At 45.4% G+C, this 22,760-nt stretch overlaps 1 protein-coding gene across 5 annotated transcripts in view; it reads right to left on the bottom strand.

Annotated features, from left to right (window-relative positions):
- The window catches only part of SLC4A8 (solute carrier family 4 member 8), a 61,754-nt gene that overhangs the window by 25,795 nt on the left and 13,199 nt on the right, over positions 1–22,760 (bottom strand). For all 5 annotated transcript variants that reach the window (XM_008512215.2, XM_070621347.1, XM_008512209.2 and 2 more), the window contains 12 exons: positions 17,461–17,607; positions 16,813–16,948; positions 15,620–15,780; positions 12,974–13,162; positions 11,863–11,954; positions 10,742–10,899; positions 9,752–9,839; positions 8,640–8,786; positions 7,744–7,844; positions 1,875–2,049; positions 1,155–1,288; positions 178–423 (listed from right to left, as the gene is read on the bottom strand). In XM_008512215.2, the coding sequence (XP_008510437.1) occupies positions 178–423; positions 1,155–1,288; positions 1,875–2,049; positions 7,744–7,844; positions 8,640–8,786; positions 9,752–9,839; positions 10,742–10,899; positions 11,863–11,954; positions 12,974–13,162; positions 15,620–15,780; positions 16,813–16,948; positions 17,461–17,607 (1,774 nt within the window). The remainder of the gene's footprint in view (positions 1–177; positions 424–1,154; positions 1,289–1,874; positions 2,050–7,743; positions 7,845–8,639; positions 8,787–9,751; positions 9,840–10,741; positions 10,900–11,862; positions 11,955–12,973; positions 13,163–15,619; positions 15,781–16,812; positions 16,949–17,460; positions 17,608–22,760) is intronic.

The following is a 22,760-nucleotide window of genomic DNA, read 5'->3' as shown; positions in this document are numbered from 1 at the left end:
GACTGTTCTCCTCTGGCAGCCCCCCAAATCTCCACATCCATATCCGAGCTCTGACTCCCAGAGGGCCAAGACCCCTCCTTAACAGAAGCTACAGGCACTGCCTGGCACACTACATCAGCCATTAAGCTCAGGCCCTTCGCAAAAATTTTTTAAAAGCTAAGCAGAAAGTATACTTACTAATACAGGCTAAGGTGGTCCAGCTGGCTGTGCATGTGGATGGGGTAGGTCTCCGCCAGGTGAATCAACTTTTCTATTGCTTCATAGATGAAAATAATGCAAATCAGGGAGGCAAATGCTTCTTCAGTGAAGCGGGTAATGTAGCAGACAAGGGAACTGGCATCAGTTGCCACAAGGACAATGCACAGGAAGGCGGTCCACAGCCCAATACAAGCTCGCAGGGAGAGGTATGAAAGAGCATAGTCTCTGAAAGAAGACCAAAGTTCGCCAAAAAGCATGGATGGGTGGCATTACGAGACAAAGGGTCACAAATGTGGTTGATTCATCTCATATTATCCATCCCAGTACTGCAACCCAGTTTATCCCAAATTCCAACGGCACTTCACTCCTAAATGCTGCCCTGGGACAGCTGGGACAAAGATTTGCTTCACAAGTGGTATTTGCCATAGCAAGGACATGGAAAGTGGAGAAGGAAGGACTTGTCCCACACGCAGTTCTGCCGTTACTGCCCAATGTGATTAAGATCTTATTTTTGCAGATAAGAAAAAAGGAGATGGCCCTTGTTCCACATGATAGTACAAAAAGAAAACAAGATTTTATAGGAAAATTAGGGAAATGAGGGCATTGCTGAGTCCTGCCACTGCTGGCAACCAGAATATGAAAGGGGATATTAGGCCAAATTAAAAATTGACTTGAAATGGAAATGGAGGAGTGTGAATCAGCTAGGGAAAGTTTTTTTAAAGATAAAAAGTCAAGACTTCAATAATGGCTGAGGATGTTAATAAAGCCCAGGAGATCTGCTGTCTTAGGCACGGTACTACCTGGCGGCAGGACAAGAGACCAAATGTGGTTCTTCCTTCAGGTTTTTACAGTCCAGAATGCTATTTGCCTGCTTATACCTGCCTAGGACCCTGGCATTCGATCCTAACAGCACAAGAGCACATCCAGTTAGAGTTTTCAGAAAACCAATGTCTTACTTGCAGAATTTGAACAAAATCTTTTCAAACACAAGCACTGGCCCAGTACTTCCCAGGATGGTGAGAGCCTGTCCCGCAAACAAGGAATAGGCGATCCCGGTCATGGAGGCTCCAAACAAGGATTCAATTGCACTCTGAGAGGGAAACAAAAATCATCACTGAGTCCGCAGCCCATCTGTCATGAGTGACGTGGCACACGCACATCCCCCATTGAGCTCTCGTGTGTGCCCGACACATCATTTGCCAAGAGTGCTGTGTACACACTGTCTAACACTCCTGTAAATGCTACCACTTTGATAATTCAGGTGCCCGAATCCATCCACATATGATTCCTTAACTAAGGCCTGTTCTGCAGTGACTCAATGAGCATTTACATATATTTAGAAAGCACAATGATACCATTTACACTACGAGCTGTCATACAGAGTCACCTTAAGTCTTACTCTCAAATGACATCAATATACCATTTTCCATCCTTAGAGCAATGAGCAATTCGACTGGGCAATCTGCTATTGAAGCTGATATTCAAGCAAAAGAGAGTCTGTTCTAAAGAGAGAACCATGTCGCTGCTTGGTATGAAGTCGGAAGACACAGTAATTCAGTAGAAAGAATCCAACGTCTTCAGTCCTGGCCCAGGGAATTCTCCCCCAGTGGACCTGGCTGCCACCACAATATCTGAAGTTTCGTTTGGGACCATTAGAAGTGGGTAAAATTTCTTACTATGCGTCCCTCAGTGGCTTCTCCGAGCAATCCCCCAAAGGTGATGACAGGTGACATGCAGGCACAGTACAGGAACAGAAAGGAGGCCAAACACTGTAAGCTGAGTGCATCCCGGTAGTCGCTCCAGTACCAGGGGGCCTTCCGTTTGATGTCCAGCACCAAGCCCCCAAACAGCCTGCGGAAACATGGCAGACAGGCCTCAACACAGTCCCTCTTCCACGAAAGCACATGAACAGCACACATTTGAAAGCACTTCAAATGTGCTCTGTATGGAAGTAATACTTTGGTTGCAATTTGACCCCAAGTATAAGAGATGTCTCTGGAGTCAGCACAGATTCTATTTGCAACCAAAGGCATGAATTTAAATGATTATCTCAAGCATAAAAAGAATTAATGTGGATGTGCATATTAACCATTCAATAAAAAGTTCCAAAAAATTAACATGAAATTAAGTATTAGCATCAAACTTCAAATTCTGAGCTGTTAGGAGGAAATGTGCAAAACCCCATTCAAGGTATTAAAATTGTTAGTTTTATCATATGTTTCCTAGATAAAAAGCCCCTATCACAGTACTTTCCTATTCTGAAAGTACTTTCCTATCCATCTTACTCTTGAGCAATTAGCATAATAATTCACTCATGCGGTTGACAAGTAGTAGTAGATACTTCATGCAAGGCACAGTGTCAGCTACTGGAGATGCAGCAGTGAGCAAGACAACACAGCCCTTCTCTCCAGGACCAACAGTCTAGTGCAAGAGATGGGCAGTATTGTGAGGGTGACTCAGCAGCACAGAACAGGGAGGGACATTTCAGCAGGCACTCGGAGAATGGACCAGGAATTAGCCAGATAAGGCAGAGGGGGTGACACCCAGGGGTGAGAAGGCATGGCAGTCCCAAGATGCTGAAAGAGATATGGCTGGATAAGACAGTGTGAGGGGCAAATACCAACTGACAAGGCTGGAGAAAGTGGAGAAGGCTCATCATGAAGGGCCTTGTAAACTGTTGTAAGGAACTAGAACTTTATCCTAATGGCATCCCAAGTCACTGAAAGATTGTAAACAGGAGAGCGATGTCATTAAACATACGTTCTGGAAGGATCACTCTGGCAGGGGTATAATGACTGGAACATGGGGCAAGACTACAGGTAGTGGATGGGATGGGAGAGGTGGATGGATTCAGGACTAATCAGGAGGCAGAACCAGCAGGGCCTGGTGGCAGGACTTCAGCAACCCTCTCCACTTCCCAAGGATAAGACAGATCAAGAGCAAGCTATTCCACACCAAGGAGGAGGCGCGTCCTCAGACTAGGTCACTTTTTCTAAGAGTGGAGTTACTGCACCAGGGTGAAAGTTGGTAAGTGAGTAACAAAAAGAGCCACTCGGCATTCTACAGGACAAATTGCCCGGTTTCTTCTGCAAATCAATGACAGAAAAAAGGAGGGCTGTTCTAGAATGGGAACACAAACTGCAAACTTTGACTGGATCCTGTGCCAAACAAACGAACTCTAAAAAGATGTTGCTAAAACAAGCACAAAAAGTTGAACATGGACTGAGCATTAGACAATTTAAGGAATTATTGTTAATTTTGTTAAATTTCATAATGGCATGAGAGTTGTCTGTTAAAATGTCCTTATCAAACAGAGATACATACTGAAGTAGTTACAGGTAAAATGATATGATACCGGTGATTTGATATAAAGATAATCTAGAAAACATAAAAATAAAACAAGTAAGTGGAGAGAAATGGATGAAACAAGATTGGCCAAGTGTTGACAACTACTGATGGGCACATAGGGGTTCATTAAACTATTCTCTCTTCTTTTTCATATGTTTGAAATTTTCTATAATAAAAAGCTAAAAAAAGCAAAAACAAAGCTATTCTCTCATGAAAGGAGGCCTGGCCAGCTCTTTCTTTCTTGCTGCCTAGGAGCCTGGAAAAGTACCACGAGGCTGGTACCTGTATGCCAGGGGGAAGGCCCAGCCAGCTCTCCTTCTCCACTCGAATGCTTTCTCTTATCTAGCAGGGCCAATGGGTGTGCAGGTGGACACAGGGCAGACACTGTTCCATCTTGCCCACTTGCTCTTTTCTCTGGTTTGGGCAGGTGTAGTTGGGATTCATCCTTCCTCTGTGTAGAGCAGTAACATCACAATCTGTCTGGGCTTCGGGGAGAGAGGCAAAGCCAGCCTTGTGACCTGCTTTGGTTTTAGCCTCTCTGGCAAACCTAGCTTGGGTAAGGAGCTATATCGACAGGGTCTAACCTAGAGCATGAGAGTCCCACCCCAGGGTTTGGGTCTAAGGCTCCAGTCTGTAATAAAGGATCACTTTGTCTTGCTTTCTCCTCTGCGTAAATAGCCTCTCAAGGACCTTATAGGCAGGTGTGATTACTCTGGGGCAAGATTTAAGCGTTTCTGGGTCCTTAGCCAACACAGCATCCTAGTACCATGTGACTATCACTTCTTAATCACCAGTGACCTTCCTCTGAAGGGTATTGTTCCGGGAGAAGAATCTCCTCTGCAATAATGAGCCTCACCCCACTGAGGCAACCTGAGATGCTGCTCTCATCAGTCAGCCCCTGGACACAGGAGACGCCTTCGGGGAGGACTGTCTGTGGGTAACAGACAAAGATTTATGTAAAATGGATTTAAGAGAAGTCACAGAAAGCAAGGACATCTGTCTGCCTGGCAGACAGATCAGAAAAGATCTGATGCTCTTCTTGATGGTTTAACTATAAATTAATAAAATAATTTCTGAATACTGTTTACGGAGTCGGCCTCCCAGCTCACTCATGCATAAAATCAGACCATAACTGCCCACCTAGCAGCCAGGAATCAGGCACGATGCTTCTCTCCACGGTTGAGACCTCCTTCCCCTCTCAACACTACCCTCTCGATGTTCAAGTTTTTTGAGGGCAGGAGGCACACAGGGATATGAATTTAAGCTTGATGCAAGAAAGGACTTACCCGTGTGGAGGGTCACTAGGCTCTGGAGCACTGACTTAGGGAGCCCTTCTCTGGAGGGCTTTAGGGACAGGCCCGCCATCCATTTGTCAGGTGTGCTTTGGAAGAAACCTGTTTGAAGTGTGGGGGGATCATCGAGATAGCAGCTCCTGATTCTTTTTCTCATTAACCCTTCCCCAAAGTGGCATCCCCCATAAGGTACATAAATCTCCCTTGGAAACCCACTCTCCAGAGTACCCTTCCTGCCGTGAAGCTCCTGGCCTAGGAACGCTGCGGTCAGACTGTCCCCTTCATTACCATGAGACGGGTCAGCATCACTGCCCGCGTCAACACCAGGGAGGTCCCAGACACGGTCTTAGCCCTGGCTTGGCAGGTCAGATACCCCAAACTCAGAGCACCATTTTCAACTTGGCCTCCTTCCTCACCTTCCAGAGTCCACACTAGCCCATCCTGAAATACCACTTCACCCAACGAGGACAACACCCCCTAGGTCTCCAAGTTTTGCCCCAGGTTGTACAATACCATATTCATAAAGCAGGTTTTCCACCTCCAAGAAACACAACTAATGGTATGAAGAATTCTAAAACCCAGGCTAATGTATTTTCTTAAATCTTCTTAACCATTTTTTTCCTTTTGTTCCCTAGCTTTATTGAGGATATAGTTGACATACTGTGTAAGTTTAAGGTGTACAATGTAAGGATTTGATATAGCAGGAAAGTTCTAGGCTGTCCACCTGCAGGGGAAGGCTCGTGTTCACTCCCTACATAATCTGAGATTGGGAAAGGGGCCAGAGGTGGCCCAGAACTATAAGCCCTGCAGGCATTAGGTCACCGGGCCTCAAAGGCTACCACAGGAGGAAGGCCATGTGTCTTGAGGTCTTTTACCGAGGGCTCTGAGGAAAACTTCAGGAGCTCGGGAAGAGGAAGCACCTCCCACACCAAGCAGACCTAAGCTCTGAGCCCAGAGAACACTTCCTTCCAGCTTCATCAACTCCGCAAGTTCCTGACACAGCATCATGGGAGAACAGCCTCAATCCCTATTTGAATTTGTGAGTGGAGGCAGTTGGTTCTGTGAGTAAAAGGGTTTGTGATTAAGCATGTGACGACCCCGGCTGTATGGGATTTTCTTTTGGGATGCCAGGCACCATTTCTGAGATTCTATAAGTGTTGAGATCCAATCTAATGGTCTCCCAAATCCCCATGTGGAACTGATTGTAAGTGAACCCTCAAAAGGCCTGGGACTCTAGGTTATTCTCTCTGTGTCACCAAAAGAAGCCTGAAATCTCACCTCTGCATGGATATCCGTTTGGAGGAAACCCTGTTGCCCCCCTTTCCACTACTTTCAAACTCTAAGTCCTGGGGTGTAGATGTCCCTTATATTCAAAAGATAAATCATAACTCTGAAATACTATGGAATTCACACCTAAGACCCTCCCCTAAAAAACACCACCTCCTCTAGGACAGTCTCAATCTTGGAACCTGTTCTAAGGACAGGGGCTTCCCTTTACTGCCTCTCAATACCAGGCCACCCCAGCAATTCAGACTTCTTCTAACTTTAAGAAAATGTTAAACTTACTCTCGGAGGCAGCTCCCTCATTTCAGTGGCCCCTTCCATCAAAGGCCCCTCCCTGCCTCTAGTAATCCCTTCCCAGAGCCCAGTTATCCCCCCAAAATACCTTCCTCCGCCCAGGAAACAACCCCCTACCGGGACACTGCTAGTCAAGTGCCTTCTCTCCTGTTCCTCAGCCTCCTCTCCCGGCTTCTCCCTGAATTTCCAAGAGTAGAAAAATAAATTACTCTCCACAATTCAAAAACCCCCTGAGTTTCCATTGGGTAGAGAGTACTGAGGTTAAATACATAAGGAAAGCAACTTCAAGCAAGGAGAAAAAAATAAGGTGAAAGCAATGAATGAGTCCTGTCCCGAGAGTCTCTGCCAGCAGGTCCTTCTTAGACACAAGTGCAATGCACAGAGCCAGAGCCCCAGGCTCAGGCCTCTCCCACGATCTAGGGGACATCTCTGGATGTCACTCCAACCCAAAATATCACCCTCTTTTACCACCTTCCTACCTAGCAAAAATACCTCCTGGTCTGGAGACCTGCTTCCCTCGCCTACATAGAGAAGCTCCTCCCTGGACCTCTGTCCTTAAAATCTTGGCCTAGAAGAATAGACTGCCTTTTCTGAGACACACACACACCTAAAATACTACCTATTTTCCTACCCTAAGGGAGTTTCTTACCTTAAAATAATCACTCAATATTTATCTATACCCAGTCCATTCATGCTACAGAATGGGCATCATTCTAAAAGCACTCATTCATTCATTCATTCCTTCATCAGATACTGAGTGCCTACTCTGTTCAGGGCAATGTGCTGGGTGCTAGGAATATAATAGGGTCGCTGCCCTCATGGAGCAAATGTTCTAGCAGGAAAGACAACAAATCAAGCAATAATAATAAAGTAGGATGAGGGCTGTGAGGGGAGCTACGGGGAGTGTGGTGGGTGGGTGGGGACAGAGCTCGAAGCTGTGACACCACAGAGTAGGCAGGCATACCTAACCTCATCTAGAGAGTCCTGGAAGGCTTTCCAAAGGAAATGACACCTAAGCTGAGACAAAGGTTAAATAGCAGTTAGCCAGGAGATGAGGAAGGGGACAAGTGTTCAAGTCAGAGGGAACAATGTGTGGGAAGGATTGGAAGTGAGACAGAACACGGTAGGTGGTTTGAGAAACTTGAACAAATGAATATAATATTTGATAGATTCGTAATACTGATAGACAGTGGTTCCATTTGAAAACTCATTCCCAGTCAATAAAAATACTACAGAGAAGAAGGCTGAAAGCAAAGAGCATGACTCACTCCTTCACACAACTTCAGCGCAGTGAGCATTATCGGCTGGGAAACACCCCAGAGCTTACCGCCCGGTGCGCTGCAGTTCTGGCCCGCTGTGGCCCCCATGTGGTTCTGGGTCTATGTGGCAAACATTTCCATTTGGGACTCCAGGCATTTTCCTTTTCTCCTTTTAACAGAGGACCACAAAATTAGTAAAGTCAGACATCTATTCTGTCCTTCCTGCTAATGGGGTGAGTGGTGATGAGATAATTCAAAAGGAACCAAAAAATACCCAAGTGTTTGCAGCCTTCAAATGCATTTACTGATTTGGGGCAGTTTATTGACTTTCCTGAAAGCAGCAACATACAATTTCTCCTCCTCTCCACTAGTACCTGACTCCTAACTGCCTTGCCCAGAAACAGAAAAGTGGAGGCTTTGGCATCAGATACGACCTAAGTTCTAGTTTCAAATCTGCCTCTGTGTAACTTACTTTCCCTTAAAGCCTTGGAGACAGCTTTATCGCTCATTTGTACAAGTAAGGATAACGATACCTATTTGGGGATGTTGCTGGGAAGGTTGAATGAACATACGTAAAGCACCTCGCCAGGTGTCTGGCACACGGTTGGAGATCCTTCCCGGTCTCTTACTTGTCAAAAAGGAGGGGGGACTTTATTTGTTCTCTCTCTACAACTTGTTCTTTCCATTGAAAGTCTTCTTCGTTCATGATATTCTCCCAAGAAATATCCTCCCCTCTCCTCTCCCATTCCACATCAATCCTTCAAAAGTTGCCTTTAAATTCATCCCAGAGTAATCCTGACTGTTCCTGCATATTCATTTTTCATTACTGTCTGACACTCCAGGCCCCCTGAAACAGGGCCCTGTCTTGATTTATTTAGCATACACCCACATGGTCTTTGCTTTGTCCATGGTGGGTATTCGGTAATTGGCACTAAGCCACCACTGGCCAATGTGCATACATTACCTGGGAAGGGACGTTTTTGGGTGGCTCGATTCTAATGGAGGGGTCCCACTCCCCTGGAGGGAGCACGGTCACCTGGTCTAGAAACTCGTCAATCCCCGCCAGGAGATCATCTCGTTCTTTTGCCTTATATGCCACATCATGAAAAATCTACAGAAAAGAAAAAACCCTCAGGAGAGTTGAAAATAACTTTAGTTAAAACAATCACCAATGGATATGGTGAAAGATGGATACGACCTCTTGATTTTTATCTCTGTCACGGGGATCTGAAACTTGGAAAACTTTAGCACTTAGAGAAGTGCAAGGATAAAAGGATAAAAATGGACCTGAAGATGAGATGGATCAAAGAGAACTAAGTACATGTCTATTAGTATAAGAAAAGGTAAGGCATGACTCTAAAGTTGTATAATTCTGTTACTTCCTCAAAAAATAGAACAAAAGGCAAGATGCATGGAAATTTTTCCTGATCATAATGGTTGGAAAAACTGGATGGAATTCTAAGGTCTTCCATGAAACAAGCCTCTCAAAGAGAGCTGATGAAGCACAGCCTCCATCTCCTGCTGCCTGCTAAGACATATGTCTTCAAAACCCTGCTTTGCAACTCCATGAGCACGCAGTCCTCACCAGGGTAGGCACTGGGGGCTCAGCACCAGGGCAGCCAAAATGTCTGGTTGCCTTGGTACACTCACATTACAGTGCCCCAGCTCATACTCCTGATCCTTATACAAACTGGTCTCATTTATGTGGAATGGGAGTGAGGTTTCTTTATGTAAACAGCTTAGATGCATCTAATTAACCATCCTCTCTAGAAAGGTAAGTCAGCCTTAATATCTTTCTCTCTAGGTATCCTACTTGGCAATAATAGTTTTCCCAGAAAAAAGATTTGTCTATATCCTTGATTATTCAAAAAGGGAGAGACGACACAGGAAGAAAAATCTCCCAGAGAGCTTGGTCCTCCCACAATAGGAATTCAGAGAGGTGGCCCGAACTGCTTCCCAGCAGACACTGCAATTGTAACGCTTTTATCCACAACAACTGGCATAGTGCCTGACATGGAGAAAATACTCAATAAATATTTATGAGATGAATGAATGAAAAACGGAAGTGGTGCGTACCTCATCTGTCATGATGGTGGCCATGGATCTGCCAATCTCATGGTACTGCTGACCTTTCCCTACTGGACCCAGAAGGATAAACAAAAATCTGGCAACATACACAGAGGATGAAATTATGTAAGCAAACTTAAAGAAGTGCCATTTTACTCATCTCTGAACAGCAGAACATTTCTCTCTCCTGTCAAACAGAGATCATCCCAGTACCTTCAATAAAAGGAGGCAGACTAATGATGGAGCGCTATCAGTTGCCTTGACCTAACAGCTCCACTGTGGGCAGTGGAAGCTATCTGTACGACTCCATTCGATATGTGGCTATAATTCTCAGGGTTTCCATAGACACAATTCCTGGCTATAGAAAGAAGGCTTTTTCAAAACAAGGCATTGTAGTGCAAATTCAAGGGTATCATTCATTGCTCTAACAAGAAAATGACGGGGAGAGGAGAGGGCTAAGGAAGTTGAAATGCTCCAGCCCTGTAGAGGAGCCTAGACGGTGTCCTGGACTCGAGAAGACTCTGTAATTAACGGGGCTCTGAATCACCTGAGTCACACCATCAGAGAGCACGAATAGCTTTTTGAACAAATGCAGACATATTTGCAAACAATACAAATCCTGCCAGAACTGTGGAAAGAGACCTCAATGCCTTTGCTCAGAGACGTTTCCCTGGGATAAGCTCTGCGGAGCTGGGAGAGCAAGACTTAGCTTCTCATCGTAACAAGGGGTCGGCCCTTGCTAGCCCCTCTGCATGCTCTCCATCTCTCCATTTCCAAGGCTGTAGGAACTGTGCAGTCACAGCCTTAAAAGGCTTAGAATTCTTCCGCACAGAGGTTAATCAAATACACCCCAGTTTTCTGAGGTTGCTGCTGAATTTTAAACATCATTCCCCAGATGAATTAATCCTAAATTCTGGCATTAGCTGGTTTCCTCCACCAGAGCTCACGTAAGTCTGTACTTAGACAGAATGTGCTGAGTTTTGCCATCTTTGTCTTTACCTTGTTGGGATGGGCACTTCTGTCAGGCCTGAGAGAAGAACAGCTGGAGACAGCCTCACAAAGGCAACGATGGGGTGGTCCAGAGAATCCACCTCCCCAACCAGGACGTTCGAGGCCTCGGCCCCAGTGGGGATTTTTTTCATGAAATGAAGGTCCACCTGAAAGTCCAAAAGAGCCTCTGACAATTCGGCAGCTGTCACCTCAAACGTCAATCACCCTCCTCCTATCTTACCGTCACATGTCATTTTATGATTTAACAAATGCTTTCTCGCTGTTTCATTTGATCCTTACAATAACGCTGTAAGGTGGATAAGACAGGTCTCATTAACCCCATTCCTTATTTTAAAAAATGAAGCAACTGAGACCCAGAGAGGTGAAGGCGACTTGCCCAGGACAACAGAGCTTTTGGGAGAGAGAATTTAAATCCAGGTGCTCTGATCTGAATTCCATTATACCACACATTCTCACAAAGAATAATGTGTGTGAAGCTCTGGGTCAAACGTTTTCCATTTTAAAATACTTGAACGCTTTGTCAGGAGTTTCAAGTTTTCTAAATAAAACAGGGAGCCTTATGAGCAGAGAAGCGACAAGACACTGTCTGTGCTTTAGAAAGACAGTGTCAAGGACAGACCAGAGCTGGGAGAGGCAGGAGGCAGGGGGGTCAGACCTGAACCGGAAGCTGCAGGGGGCCCTGCTACTGTGGACGGCCTGGCTACCAAAGGCACGGACCAAGAAGAGTGTCAACCACAAAGTAGTTTTAGGAGACAGTAGCAAAAACACTGTTGTGGCAAAACCCTTGGAGGTAAGAAGGAGCTGCTGGAGAGCAGGTACCAAAAAACAATTCTGAAAAATCAGGAGGCCTGTGTCAGGGAGGATTATCAGTGCCTAGTCTCAGGTTCAGCATGCTGCACCTGGTGGAAGAAATGGACGAGTCAGCCCCATCGAGGCTGGAGGAGAAGGGAGAGACAAGAGCTGATGGGCCTCCTTTTCTGCAGAAGGGGCTCTGGTCTTGGAGAAAGGTGTTGAAATACCAAAGTTTGCCCAGCTTCCAGCACTTGGACTCTGAGTTCCACTAGACATACTCCGAGGCCTCTGAGCCAACTCCCTACAGCTCTGCTCACCTTGCTTAAATCCACGGGGCTGTGTTCACAATTCACTCCATTTTTTACTTCAAGATTTGTAGCTGGGACAGACTGAGGAGACACTGTTTGACCTATTTGGAGAAAGCAGAATTTTCTGAGTCCCTGCCCTTGCCCCCTTCTGACACATGCCATCCATCATCGGTGGGCTACAGCTGTCTCCTGCAAAGCCCACGCAGAGAAGAGGCTGAGATGACTACGAAGCTAGGAGCCACAGGTACCCGTTCCTTATCTACTAGCTAGTGGGAAAGAGAGGACAGAGCTCTTACTACCCATGCACCATCTTCCCAAACACACTGTGACCCTCTTTTCTTCCTCCATTAAGGTGGTGATCTTTAACCAGGAGTGCTTATCAGAGTCTTTCATGGAGAACTTTCCAAATACAGAGTCCCGGCATATCCCCTGCACACTGTGATTCAGTAAATGTGGGGACAAGGAGCCCAAGGCAGATGAGGCCGTGCCTGGCCACAGGAAAGGAAGGCAATCAGCAGCCGAAATTCACTGAGGGTTTACCACCCACCACGCACCTGGCTAAGGCTTTACCCAGATTAATTTATTGAAGCCTCACAATAAACTTATAGAGTAGATCCTGTGATTATCTTTATTTTACAGAGGAGAAAGTGAGACTTAAAGAAGTTTAGGAGGTTACCCAAGGTCACACACTTTGCAAGTGGTGAAGCCAGAATCTCAAGCCTAGAAGTCTAACTCAAGAGCCTACACTTCTGTATTTTGCCTCCCTAATCTGAAACGTTTACTCCTAAAAAGCTCCAGTTAACCTTCCCTGGCCCCAGATTATCCCCAATGTGGATATCTTCCATAAGCCACATCAGTTCTGAGGCCGCTCTGGGGCACAAACCTCTCCCCTTGGGTCCACTGCCATCTATCTGAGGCAAGCATCCCTGGGCCACAAGAAACAGGTGCTCACCAGTCCCAGTCACCTGTCTTGCCAATCAGTAGACAGGATGGAGTCTAAGGGCGCATGGGAGCACATTAGACAAATGCAGCCCCTCCCCTCTAGTAACTTAGCATCTCCAACTAGTTCCTAACCATCTTACCAATAAAAAGAGAAAACAGTCACCCCTAATAATCTTACCATTCTTATCCATGGAATGTGGATCAGACTGCTTCTTGCCAGCCTCAGCAAAGGAGCGAACAATGGGAATGAGGTTATTTCTCTTCTTTTCATTCTGATGATGATGCTTTTTGAGAAGGGCTTCCCGTACTTTAACCCTAATGCTGTCATTCAGGTCACTGGACAGTTCTTGCTGGTCCAGGATCAGGTCTGGAAAGTAGGCGCTAACATGAACACTCAAACTGATGGTCAATGAAACAGGCCAGTGTCAGGTGGGGTGAGGGGTGAGGGGCAAGGAGTAAGGGAAGCAGTTCCACCAGGGTCATTGACGTACAATTTCCACTTCAGCGCCTGAAAGAGCTCTTAGATGATAGCAGCTGTGGCAAGTTATACTTTATTCATGGAACAAATCATTATTATTAGAAATAGAAACTACTGAGCACTTAATATGTGCTAGGAACTATACCATGAGTTTTACGTAGATTATCTAATCCTTACAGAAACTCTGAGATGTAGGTAGTATTAGAACAATTTTTACAGATCAGGAGAAACTGAGGCCCAAACATTAAAAAATTCCCCAAGGTCTCATGTCTAGTAAGCTGCAAGCTGGGACTCAAACCCAAGACTGACCCAAAAGCCCAAAAAATTACCCATTTTTGTTCTGTCATCTGCCAAAGTTCCTCTACGTTCCCTTCCTCCAAGGTTTTAGCATTGCTGTGACTTCAGGAGGAACTCTAACTGGAGACTCCAAATGGCTATCTGAAGTGGAGCCTACAGGAATAACTCAGTTAACTAAGTCCCCAGACAATTCCCACCAAGCATCAACCTTCAGCCTGTCAGCCCAGCAGAGCTGCTCCTGAGAGGCGGTGAGCACAGCAGCTGATAGTGTGGCTTCTGGAGCTCAACGCCCACACTCTACCCCACTTCTACCACTTTCTAGCTCTGTGATCTTGGGCAAGTTACATCACTTCTCAGTATCTCAGTTTCCTCAACTGTACTACAGAGCTAATATTATCACCCACCTTAGAAGGTTGCTATGGAAAACTGAGATAACATGTACAAAGTGCTGATTCACAGTAAACCCGTGAGACAGCTCCCTCCCCTTATTGCTAACGCGAACGCTTCAGGCGCCCAGTGTGAAGAACTGTGGCGATTTTACTGCAATTCAACACGCTTCTCCTCAGGCCTCCCAAAAACTTCAACCCATTCTCAATCCAGCTCCATCCATGACGATGCGAGTGCTAGAAGCAAGAAATCAAGAAAATCTCTTCCAAATACTCAAGCCAAAGAGCTATGTTTCTCTATCTTTATCCTTTATATTGGTTGGTTCCTTGCCCGCATATTATAAATATGCTTTAGAATTCTTCATCTTGGAAAAAAAAAGAAGAATGTCCACCCCAGGTCCCTTTTACCCACCTTCTCCTCTCTGTGTCTCCTATCGCTTCTCAAAAGCAGAATTCCTCAGCCCCCTGCAATTTGGCTACCTCCATGAAACTGCTTTGATAAAATCATCAATAGCCCTCCAGTTGCTAAATCTGATGGATGTTTCTAGTCCTTACTTAACCTGACCTCTCTGTAGCATTTATCACTGATAAATTGAAACTCTCTCCTCACTTGGTTTTTGTAGTGGGTTGAATAGTGTCCCCTAAAAAGATACGCCTATGTACTAAACCCTCAGAACCTGAGAATGCGATCTTATTTGTGAAAACGGTCTTCGCAGATGTAACTAAGTTAAGGATCTCGAGATGAGATCATCCTGGATGATACTGGCAAATATCTTTCTAAGAGACACACCAGTGAGAAGTCCACGTGAAGACAGAGGCAGACTGGAGTCATGCAGTCATCGGCTCAGCAACACCCAGAGCCACTAGAAGCTGGAAGCTAGAAGCAGCAAGGAATAACTTTCCCCCAGAGCCGTGGGAGGGACACAGGATCCCATCAGTGCTCACCCTTCCCTGGACCCCCATGTGATCCCAGAGAGGCAGAATTACTTGGATACTTGAAATGGAGAAAAGTTTGGAGAAATCTTTATCTAACCTGTCCAGCCAAATAGAGCCAAGCTGAGGGAAAAAGCCTCACCTGCACCCAGGTGTTTCTCAAACTCCATTCCCCAAACATAGTAACTTAGCACTTAGTGACACCAGGAGACTCCATCAGACACCTGCCCTCCACAGCTTTCTGAAGAAGTGGGGTACTCTGGCTCAATTTCTTACATGTCTTCCCTAGCTGCCATATTTTAAAAGTCTTTAACTCCCTTTTCCTCTGCACAACTCCCAGCTTCCCTTTTCTCAAATTATTACCAAAACATATCTCTGTTGTTGCACTTATTTTAATTGTTCCATGGCTGTTTCCCCTCAGAAAGTGAGCTCCTTGAGCATCCTATCTTTATTCCTCTGTGATTAGCACATTATCAATCATAAAGAGATACAAAATAAATGTTTGCTGAATCAACAGGCAAATAGAAGACTAAACACCGTCTTACTTGAATCCCATAATAAGCCTGTGAAACAGAGCAGTTTCTCAGTTTGAAATCCATCCCACAGCTAAGAACTTTGAGGTCGGGAAGGTTAAGCGACTTGCCTAAGGACACACAGTCGTTTTATTTTTTCCTTTACGCCACACTTCTTAATTTACCAAATGTTCCTGTTTTCCCTCACCTAACCTTACCTGAAATTTCTTCTATGCTATTTGCACGCATGTCCAGAAGGACCGTTCCATTAATAAGGCAGCTCCGTAACTCAAAGAGACTGTGCAATGAAAGGGTCGCCACATAAGGCTTGCTCCAGCGTTCTCCTCCGTCCTCAACATCTTCTTCAAACTTCAGCCACCTGAAAGCATGACAAACAACTAGATGCCAAAGATAAAAAATGAGGAATTTTCAAGACAGAATTTTTAATGTAGGCCACAAAGAAAGGTATCTGAATAAACATATCAAACACTGTAATTTAATCTATATGTTCAGGGTACATTGGTAAGTGAAAAAAGCAGGTTATAAAACAATGCAAAATTGAATATAGTTTGATTCCAGCTTTATCTAAAAAATACAAATGTGCACATGTATGAGACGCCAAATGCTATATTCCTCATTACCCTGGGGTAGTAGGATTACATGTAATTTTCATCTTCTTCTTTTTGCTTATCTTTGTTTTCTAATTTTGTATAATGAGAATGCATTACCTATGCAGTTAAAAAAACAGATCTAATTTATATCGTTTGGATATGCTGACAAATCACATTAATAAAGTCAAACTTTCCTTTTCTTTAAAAGCCTACCTGTGTGACCTTTAGAAGTTTGCAAAGACACAACGACAGGACTAATTGCCTTTTCACTTGGTATCAGGTCAATTGGCTCATTTATCCTCTCTACCCACAGCAAATGTCCACGGATACAGCAGGTATCCAGGAAGAACTGTTCTAGTGAGAGCTGGTACCACGCTTGGCTGGTTACCCTCCTTGCCTTCTTCCTCAAGGCCCAGGCCTGCTGGCTTTGCATCTCCATAACACTCACTGTGTCAGTTACTAGACACAGCCCTGGTTAATCTGCAGGCTCTTCTGGGGTCTGAGCCTCAGACAAGCATGTCATGCTACAACTACTCCAGGAAGCCTGCTGTTAGGCTAGTTATAACCCCAAGGCTCTCATGAGGTTGGACTGTCCCACGGACATCCAAAAAACTCTGGAACTTCCAGTGAATTAAAACCCAAATGACTCTATGGCTCATGTTTAGGAAAAGTGTGGACCTACGCTATCTCTGCTGGGCTAGGTCCAAACCAAGGTGGCCTCACCAGGCATCTTCTAAGCCAGACCTATAATATCAAGATAGCCCAGGGACTGCTCTGACCCCGGTTGTTTTAGGCCTTACCTGGCTGTCTCCTTCCACTCGGCATCCTCTCCCTCTTTCACGCAGATCTCATCCAGCTCTGTGAACAGCTCGTGAGGCACATGCTCTTCATCTTCCTCGGTGCCGAGAATGAACTGAACACGCTGAGACGGTGTGTCTGGAAAGTGAACCACAGAGAAAGGTCTGCTCCCAGCCTCTCCTTAGAACAGAAATAGCATCCTGCCATACGTAGCACATCCAGGGGCCTTACAACTTCAAGAACATATAGAAGACAATCCTGAACACAGATCGAAAAGAGTCCTTATTTTCACACACACACACACAAAAACTATTCTGTAGAAGCAGTTTCATGGGAGGAAAAAATTATCAACTAAGACCACTTGAAGAAAACAGACAAGAAACCGGAAATCTGACAAATTTGATCAAAAGAAATGGCTAATTCTCCAGCAAATGATTTCACCTACTATGGTATTGATTTGGGGGGCCTGAACTGTTAAGTTTTCAGGAAGATACTTTGATTCTTAGAGGCATTTCTTCTTGGATGCAAGCTCTGAAAACTCTACAGAAGGCTGTAGAACCAAGACCCCCTGCTTGAGGTTCATCACACCTTCCCTCAGCCTCACCGAGCACCCCCCTCCCCACACGCCCCCTCTCTCCCGAGGGTGTTACCGTGGGCCAGGGCCTCTGGGCCTTCCTCCCCCTGGCTGGCTCCTTTGCCCCGCCCTCGTCTCCGGTGCTTCTGGCCATGGGCTCGGTGGTGCCGATGGCTCTGCCGGCCCAGCGGCATCCGAACCCCCACGTACAGAGTTCTGTGACCTGAAAAGAAGCAGAAGGCCTGTAGAGAGAACTCCTTTAGTAAAAGGAGTCTAGTATTTAAGAGAGGAAAAAAAATTCCAGTTCTTTGGCCTGGTCACAACTCTGGAGTGACCAAACTTCGAAGGCTTCCAGGACTAAAGATGCAGAGACCTTGCAGTTGAAGGTCTCCTTCGTCCTGCACGCAGCAGCAAACCTCCAGGAGTGTTAACATCAAAGGAAATAATGTGCAAGAACATGATTTGCAAAGCCCTGATGGTCTAATGGTTAAGATTCGGGGCTCTCATTGCCACGGCCTGGGTTGTTTCCCCAGTCAGGGAACTGTCAGTTGTCATACTGTGGTGGCTGTGTGTTTTGGCTTTGTGGTGATTAAAGCTATGCCGCAGGCATTTCAAATACCAACAGGGTCACCTGTGGTGGACAGGTGTCAGTAGAGATTTAAGACTAGGAAAAAGGACCTGACCACCCACTTCTGAAAAGGTTGGCCATGAAAACCCTGTGAACAGCAGCAGAGCGTTGTCTGATACAGCGCTGCAAGGTGAGAGGATGGTGCAAAAAGACCAGGCAGGGTTCCGCTCTGCTGTCCACAGGGTTGCTAGGAGTTGCAACTTCCCCCACAGCACTAACAACAAGGCCAGTACAGATGCTAGTTGTTATTACAACAATTTGAGCAATTGAAAAAAAGCAATAGAGTCACTAGGTGACACCTGCAGCCGGTCTTGGCAGGGAGGCAGCTTAGGAAAGTGGGTAAGTGCTCGTCAACCTGCCTGCAGCCAAAACTTGACTTCATCATTCACTAGCTGTGTGACCTGGAACAAGTTATCTAATATCTAATCTACCTCTGTCTTTAAAAAAGAATATCAGAGCCAGCCCTGATGGTCCAGTGGTTAAAGTTCAGCAGGCTCTGCTTTGGCGGCCCAGGTTCAGTTCCCGGGCACGGAACCACACCACTCATCCGTCAGTAGCCATGCTGTGGCAGTGGCTCACACAGAAGTAGAAGGACCTACAACTAGAATATACAGCTATGTACTGGGGCTTTGGGGAGGGAAAAAAAGAGAGAGAGGAAGATTGGCAACAGATAGTAGCTCAGGGTGAATCTTTCCCAGAGAAAATTTTTTAAAAGGATACTAAAAGCTTATTATTTAAACTCAGAAGTTTGAGCAGTAAATAAGATAATGTATGTAAAATGTGTAACACAATTCCTTGAATAAATTTTAGCAGCCAATACATTCTAGGATCAGTTTCCATTATTTTTTTTTCTGCATTGTAGAATACGCAATCTAGAATACAAATGAGAGACTAATTACAAATCGTGAGGAGCACGAGGCTGGGGTTATAGGGAGAGATATTAACTTCTGTACAAAAAGAGGGAACAGGAGAAAATAAATGACCCAGAAGCATTATTCTCCAGTTCCTCCTTTCCTACTCCCTCATTCCTTCTATAAACCTTATCTTGTTCTGTTCACCACTTCCAGACCTGTCTCACCTCCTCCACCAAGGCTGGAGCCCAGAATCAGTAGCATCAAGGATACACAGAGCCTTGGTCTTCTCCCATTTCTGCCCAGTTACTGCTGCTCAGCACCCTAGGTCTCAGGCCCCCCACATCTTCCACCACAGAAGCTGTTCCAGTCTTTAGCCACTGTCTTCAAATCCACAGCCTTATCCATGGTTCCTCTCTCTAAGCAGTGACCTCACCTCATACTTTACTGAGAAGAGTTGGCCCTCTCATGTGAAATTCCTGCATTTCAGCCTGCCTCGCTTTCCTCCCCCAGCTTCTCCTCTTTACCAGGCTAATGAGCATCACCTCCCAGCCCTGTGGAGTCCTACTGCATCTCCATCTGTTATCAGACGCCTTTGATGGCTCTGTGGGAAGTAAGGTAACGCTGAAATCTTAGAGAAGGAAAGCTCTGCCTTCTCTAGGAAGTTTTTTTGGTCCAATCAATTCTCACAAACATTAGCCAACCACAGCGCGTGCCTTTTGAAAACACCAGAGAGAAAGGCAGAAATGAAAACAAGCCCCAGCGGGGGGCGGAGCTAAGAAGGACCAAGCGGCTGTCAGAAAATTAGGCATCAGTTTCTAGGCCAGGGACTCAGAAACAGGGACTTAGATTTTCTAAGTGAAATCAGCAGAGAAGAGGACAAACAAATGGACGCTAGGAAACGAATATAGCACCAATAAAACCCAGTCCATCTACCCAGATTCTGCAGTCCAGTAACTTCACGGAACTACCCCTGTGGTCACTGCTGGCCGTTCAACTATTTTCCCACCCACAGTCTTCCTTCCCCTCATCGACCTACCAACTCACCCAAATGCCACCTCCTTTCCATCTCATTCTCTATTCTTCTTTCCAGTCATTACCAAAACTACTCTTTGGGGGCTATCTGTGTGCAAAGACAAGTATTCATTTGGTAAAATTTATGGGAAAGATGTAACATTAGTGTATATTTTTAAAAATAAGTAGGTATACATATACAGAAAGCAATCATTAGAGAACGGGGACTGAATCTCGTGGAGCAGGACAGAATCACAGTGTGACCCACCCATCACAGATAGAGACTGACTGGTGATGAAGATACACCAACTTACAGTGCATTCCATACATGCTGCTTCCCGAGCAGGCACACAGAACTCATCAGCACAGACAAAAGGGTGTTCCGCTCCCCTGGGCTACAGGATGACTCAAAGTCAATAACCACGGGGTGAATCCAACATGTGGAACAGGTGCAAGCCTTTTTTTTTAACCTATAAATATGACCAAATGGCTCCTACCTCTATTAAAAACTTATTAGAAGGCACTATACTTACTCTAGGACTCACAGGTTTAGTAGTTAATCAGGAATAATGATCTGCCAGAAAAAACGGGAAAAGCCACTCCTCTAACTAAAGCAACTGCCCTGTGTTCCTCTGGAACTAGGAGAGGCCACTGAAGCACAGCATGCACTATTGCTCTGCGTGAGTTTATCTTTGGAAATCTCTTCTAACGTTTGCTTTTGACTCTTCCCATACATAAAAAAAGCAACGTCATGGTTTAATGCACCTTCTCCTACTGATGGAATGAACTTATGCAAAAAGACTCACATCTACCAAAGTCTCCAACAACGACTGCAGACTAAATCTCAGAAGTAGTTCTGAAAATAGGAGGGGGACTGCTTCGTGTCATGGGGAGCAGAGGGTATGGAATAAAGGAGAAGGAAGACCCAGAGATTTATCTGCAGCCACAGATCTTTGTATCACGGCATACACATTGAATCAGAACACAATTCACTTGTCTTCCATCAAAGTGGGACTGATTTTATTCCACGCCTTCAAGAGACAACACCTCCCCGAGAGCAGCCTCACTGAGCCCCAGGGCTGCTCTCGGAGTGAGTCAGGGTGAGCCCACAGCACGGCCCATCCTATGGCAAACCCCAACGCCCTCTTCTCCTCTCCAGAGCTACTCTAGAACTGCATCAGGTCTGAGGAGTGGTCACCATTTGTCCTCCATTTGCCTATAGTGCTTTTCTTAAAAAGTGCTAATAGAAATAAGATTCATAAGATGCTAGGGTTTCAAAAACGTCTATGTATAAAGGGCCATTTCCCAACGTACTATCCTCTAGCAATGCCATCATCATAGATGGCTTTCTTTTACAGCAAAATGGGGAATGTATAAGGAATAGATGATGTCCTCTTGAGACGCTCCTCCTGCCAATCACTCAGCTGACCTCTGCCGATGGAACCCAGTCCTCAGGACCCAAGAGAGTTTGCCCAGGTTTATTATTCTATTTCCAGTAGACAAAAGTGTTCACAAACGGTTACCTCCTTGCTGAGGGCAAACATCTAGTGGGCCCAGACCACCACACTGAGAGCAACAGTGCCCCCAGGTTACAAGGAGAGGGTGGACGGGCAATAGGATGATCAGGGTAGAAGGAAAGATGGGGCAATACATAAAAATGTTTATATGATGCAGCAAGACGTTGAGGTTGGGTGGCCAGTGCTGGGCAGTGTGGCAGAGTAGAAAGAGCAGAATTCCATCTCAGTCTCACCTGCCATTAGGCTAGATGACCCTGAGCAGTTTCCCACCACGTACAATAGAGACGATACCTACCTGCCTGGGTTGCTGTGAAGATAAAAAAGACAACTTGTAGCAATGCCTAGCCAAATGCCTACACACAAGGGGCATTCAACAAATGTTAGCCTCTTGCCTCCACACCCTTTCCTTCTTCCGCTTTCTCCCAATTGCTGAAACCCACGCTGGCTTTTCTTCTATCTGGTCAAAATAACTTGGAAACCTTAACCTTGATATACCTGAACTGCACTGACCTCCACAGAGCCACCCACCTAAGTTCTCACGGTAACAGACCCAGAGGCTGAGTCAGCCTCCACAGCTTTCACTTTCTCTATCCAAAGGACAAGTTTTCTCTGGGGATTGCACAACTTTGATGAAAAAGACGTCACAGGAACAAGCAGTACGGAGGGAACATTTCACACGCTGTCTCAGTCATTAGAAAATTGCTGCATCATCGCCTTCAACATTGTGGGAGAGGCTGCCGAGATTTCACCAAGGCTTTTGAACCACATGTGGGTTCTCATTAAAGCCATGGTGCACACGAGCCTTTCTTTAATCAAACAGAGCGTCACCACTTATCAGGAAACTAGGCCCCGTGGGAGAAGGGAAAGCAGAAGGACACCACACTATGGTCATGTGGGGAGCTGAGGGTGGGGGAGGAGAGAAAGGAAGAGGAGCTTTACTAAGGTAAACTAGACAGAGGAAGCCAATTAAAATGCCTCTTCCTTCCCTTCCACTTCAGTTGGGTTTTTATACAACTCTGTGCTATGAACTCTTAAAGAACGTGCTATAGGTGTGTACGTATTTTCCCTTTTCTTATTTAGATGAAAACACCAGGGCAGAAATGGATATAGTTACAATGGGAAGAGCAAACAATAGAAATGGGGTAAAAACAGGATGGGGTAAAAAATGAATTTTTAGAACTATTTGTATTTTATTTTCTTTAAAAATTTTGTACATATCTATATTTCTAGGCAATTGTCAAGAAACACTAAACTGATCTGAGCACTTCACATTCTCAAGGAATAGGTTATTTATTAATATTTGTATTAGACTTTACAGTGCTCAGTGCATCGTCTCACATGCTGTCTATTAGATCCTAATAGTAAA

Source organism: Equus przewalskii, chromosome 5, assembly GCF_037783145.1.
Source record: "Equus przewalskii isolate Varuska chromosome 5, EquPr2, whole genome shotgun sequence".
In the NCBI taxonomy this organism is placed as follows: domain Eukaryota; kingdom Metazoa; phylum Chordata; class Mammalia; order Perissodactyla; family Equidae; genus Equus; species Equus przewalskii.
The sequence above is the reverse complement of the archived record's forward strand: the minus strand, read 5'-3'. Positions and strand labels throughout refer to the sequence as shown.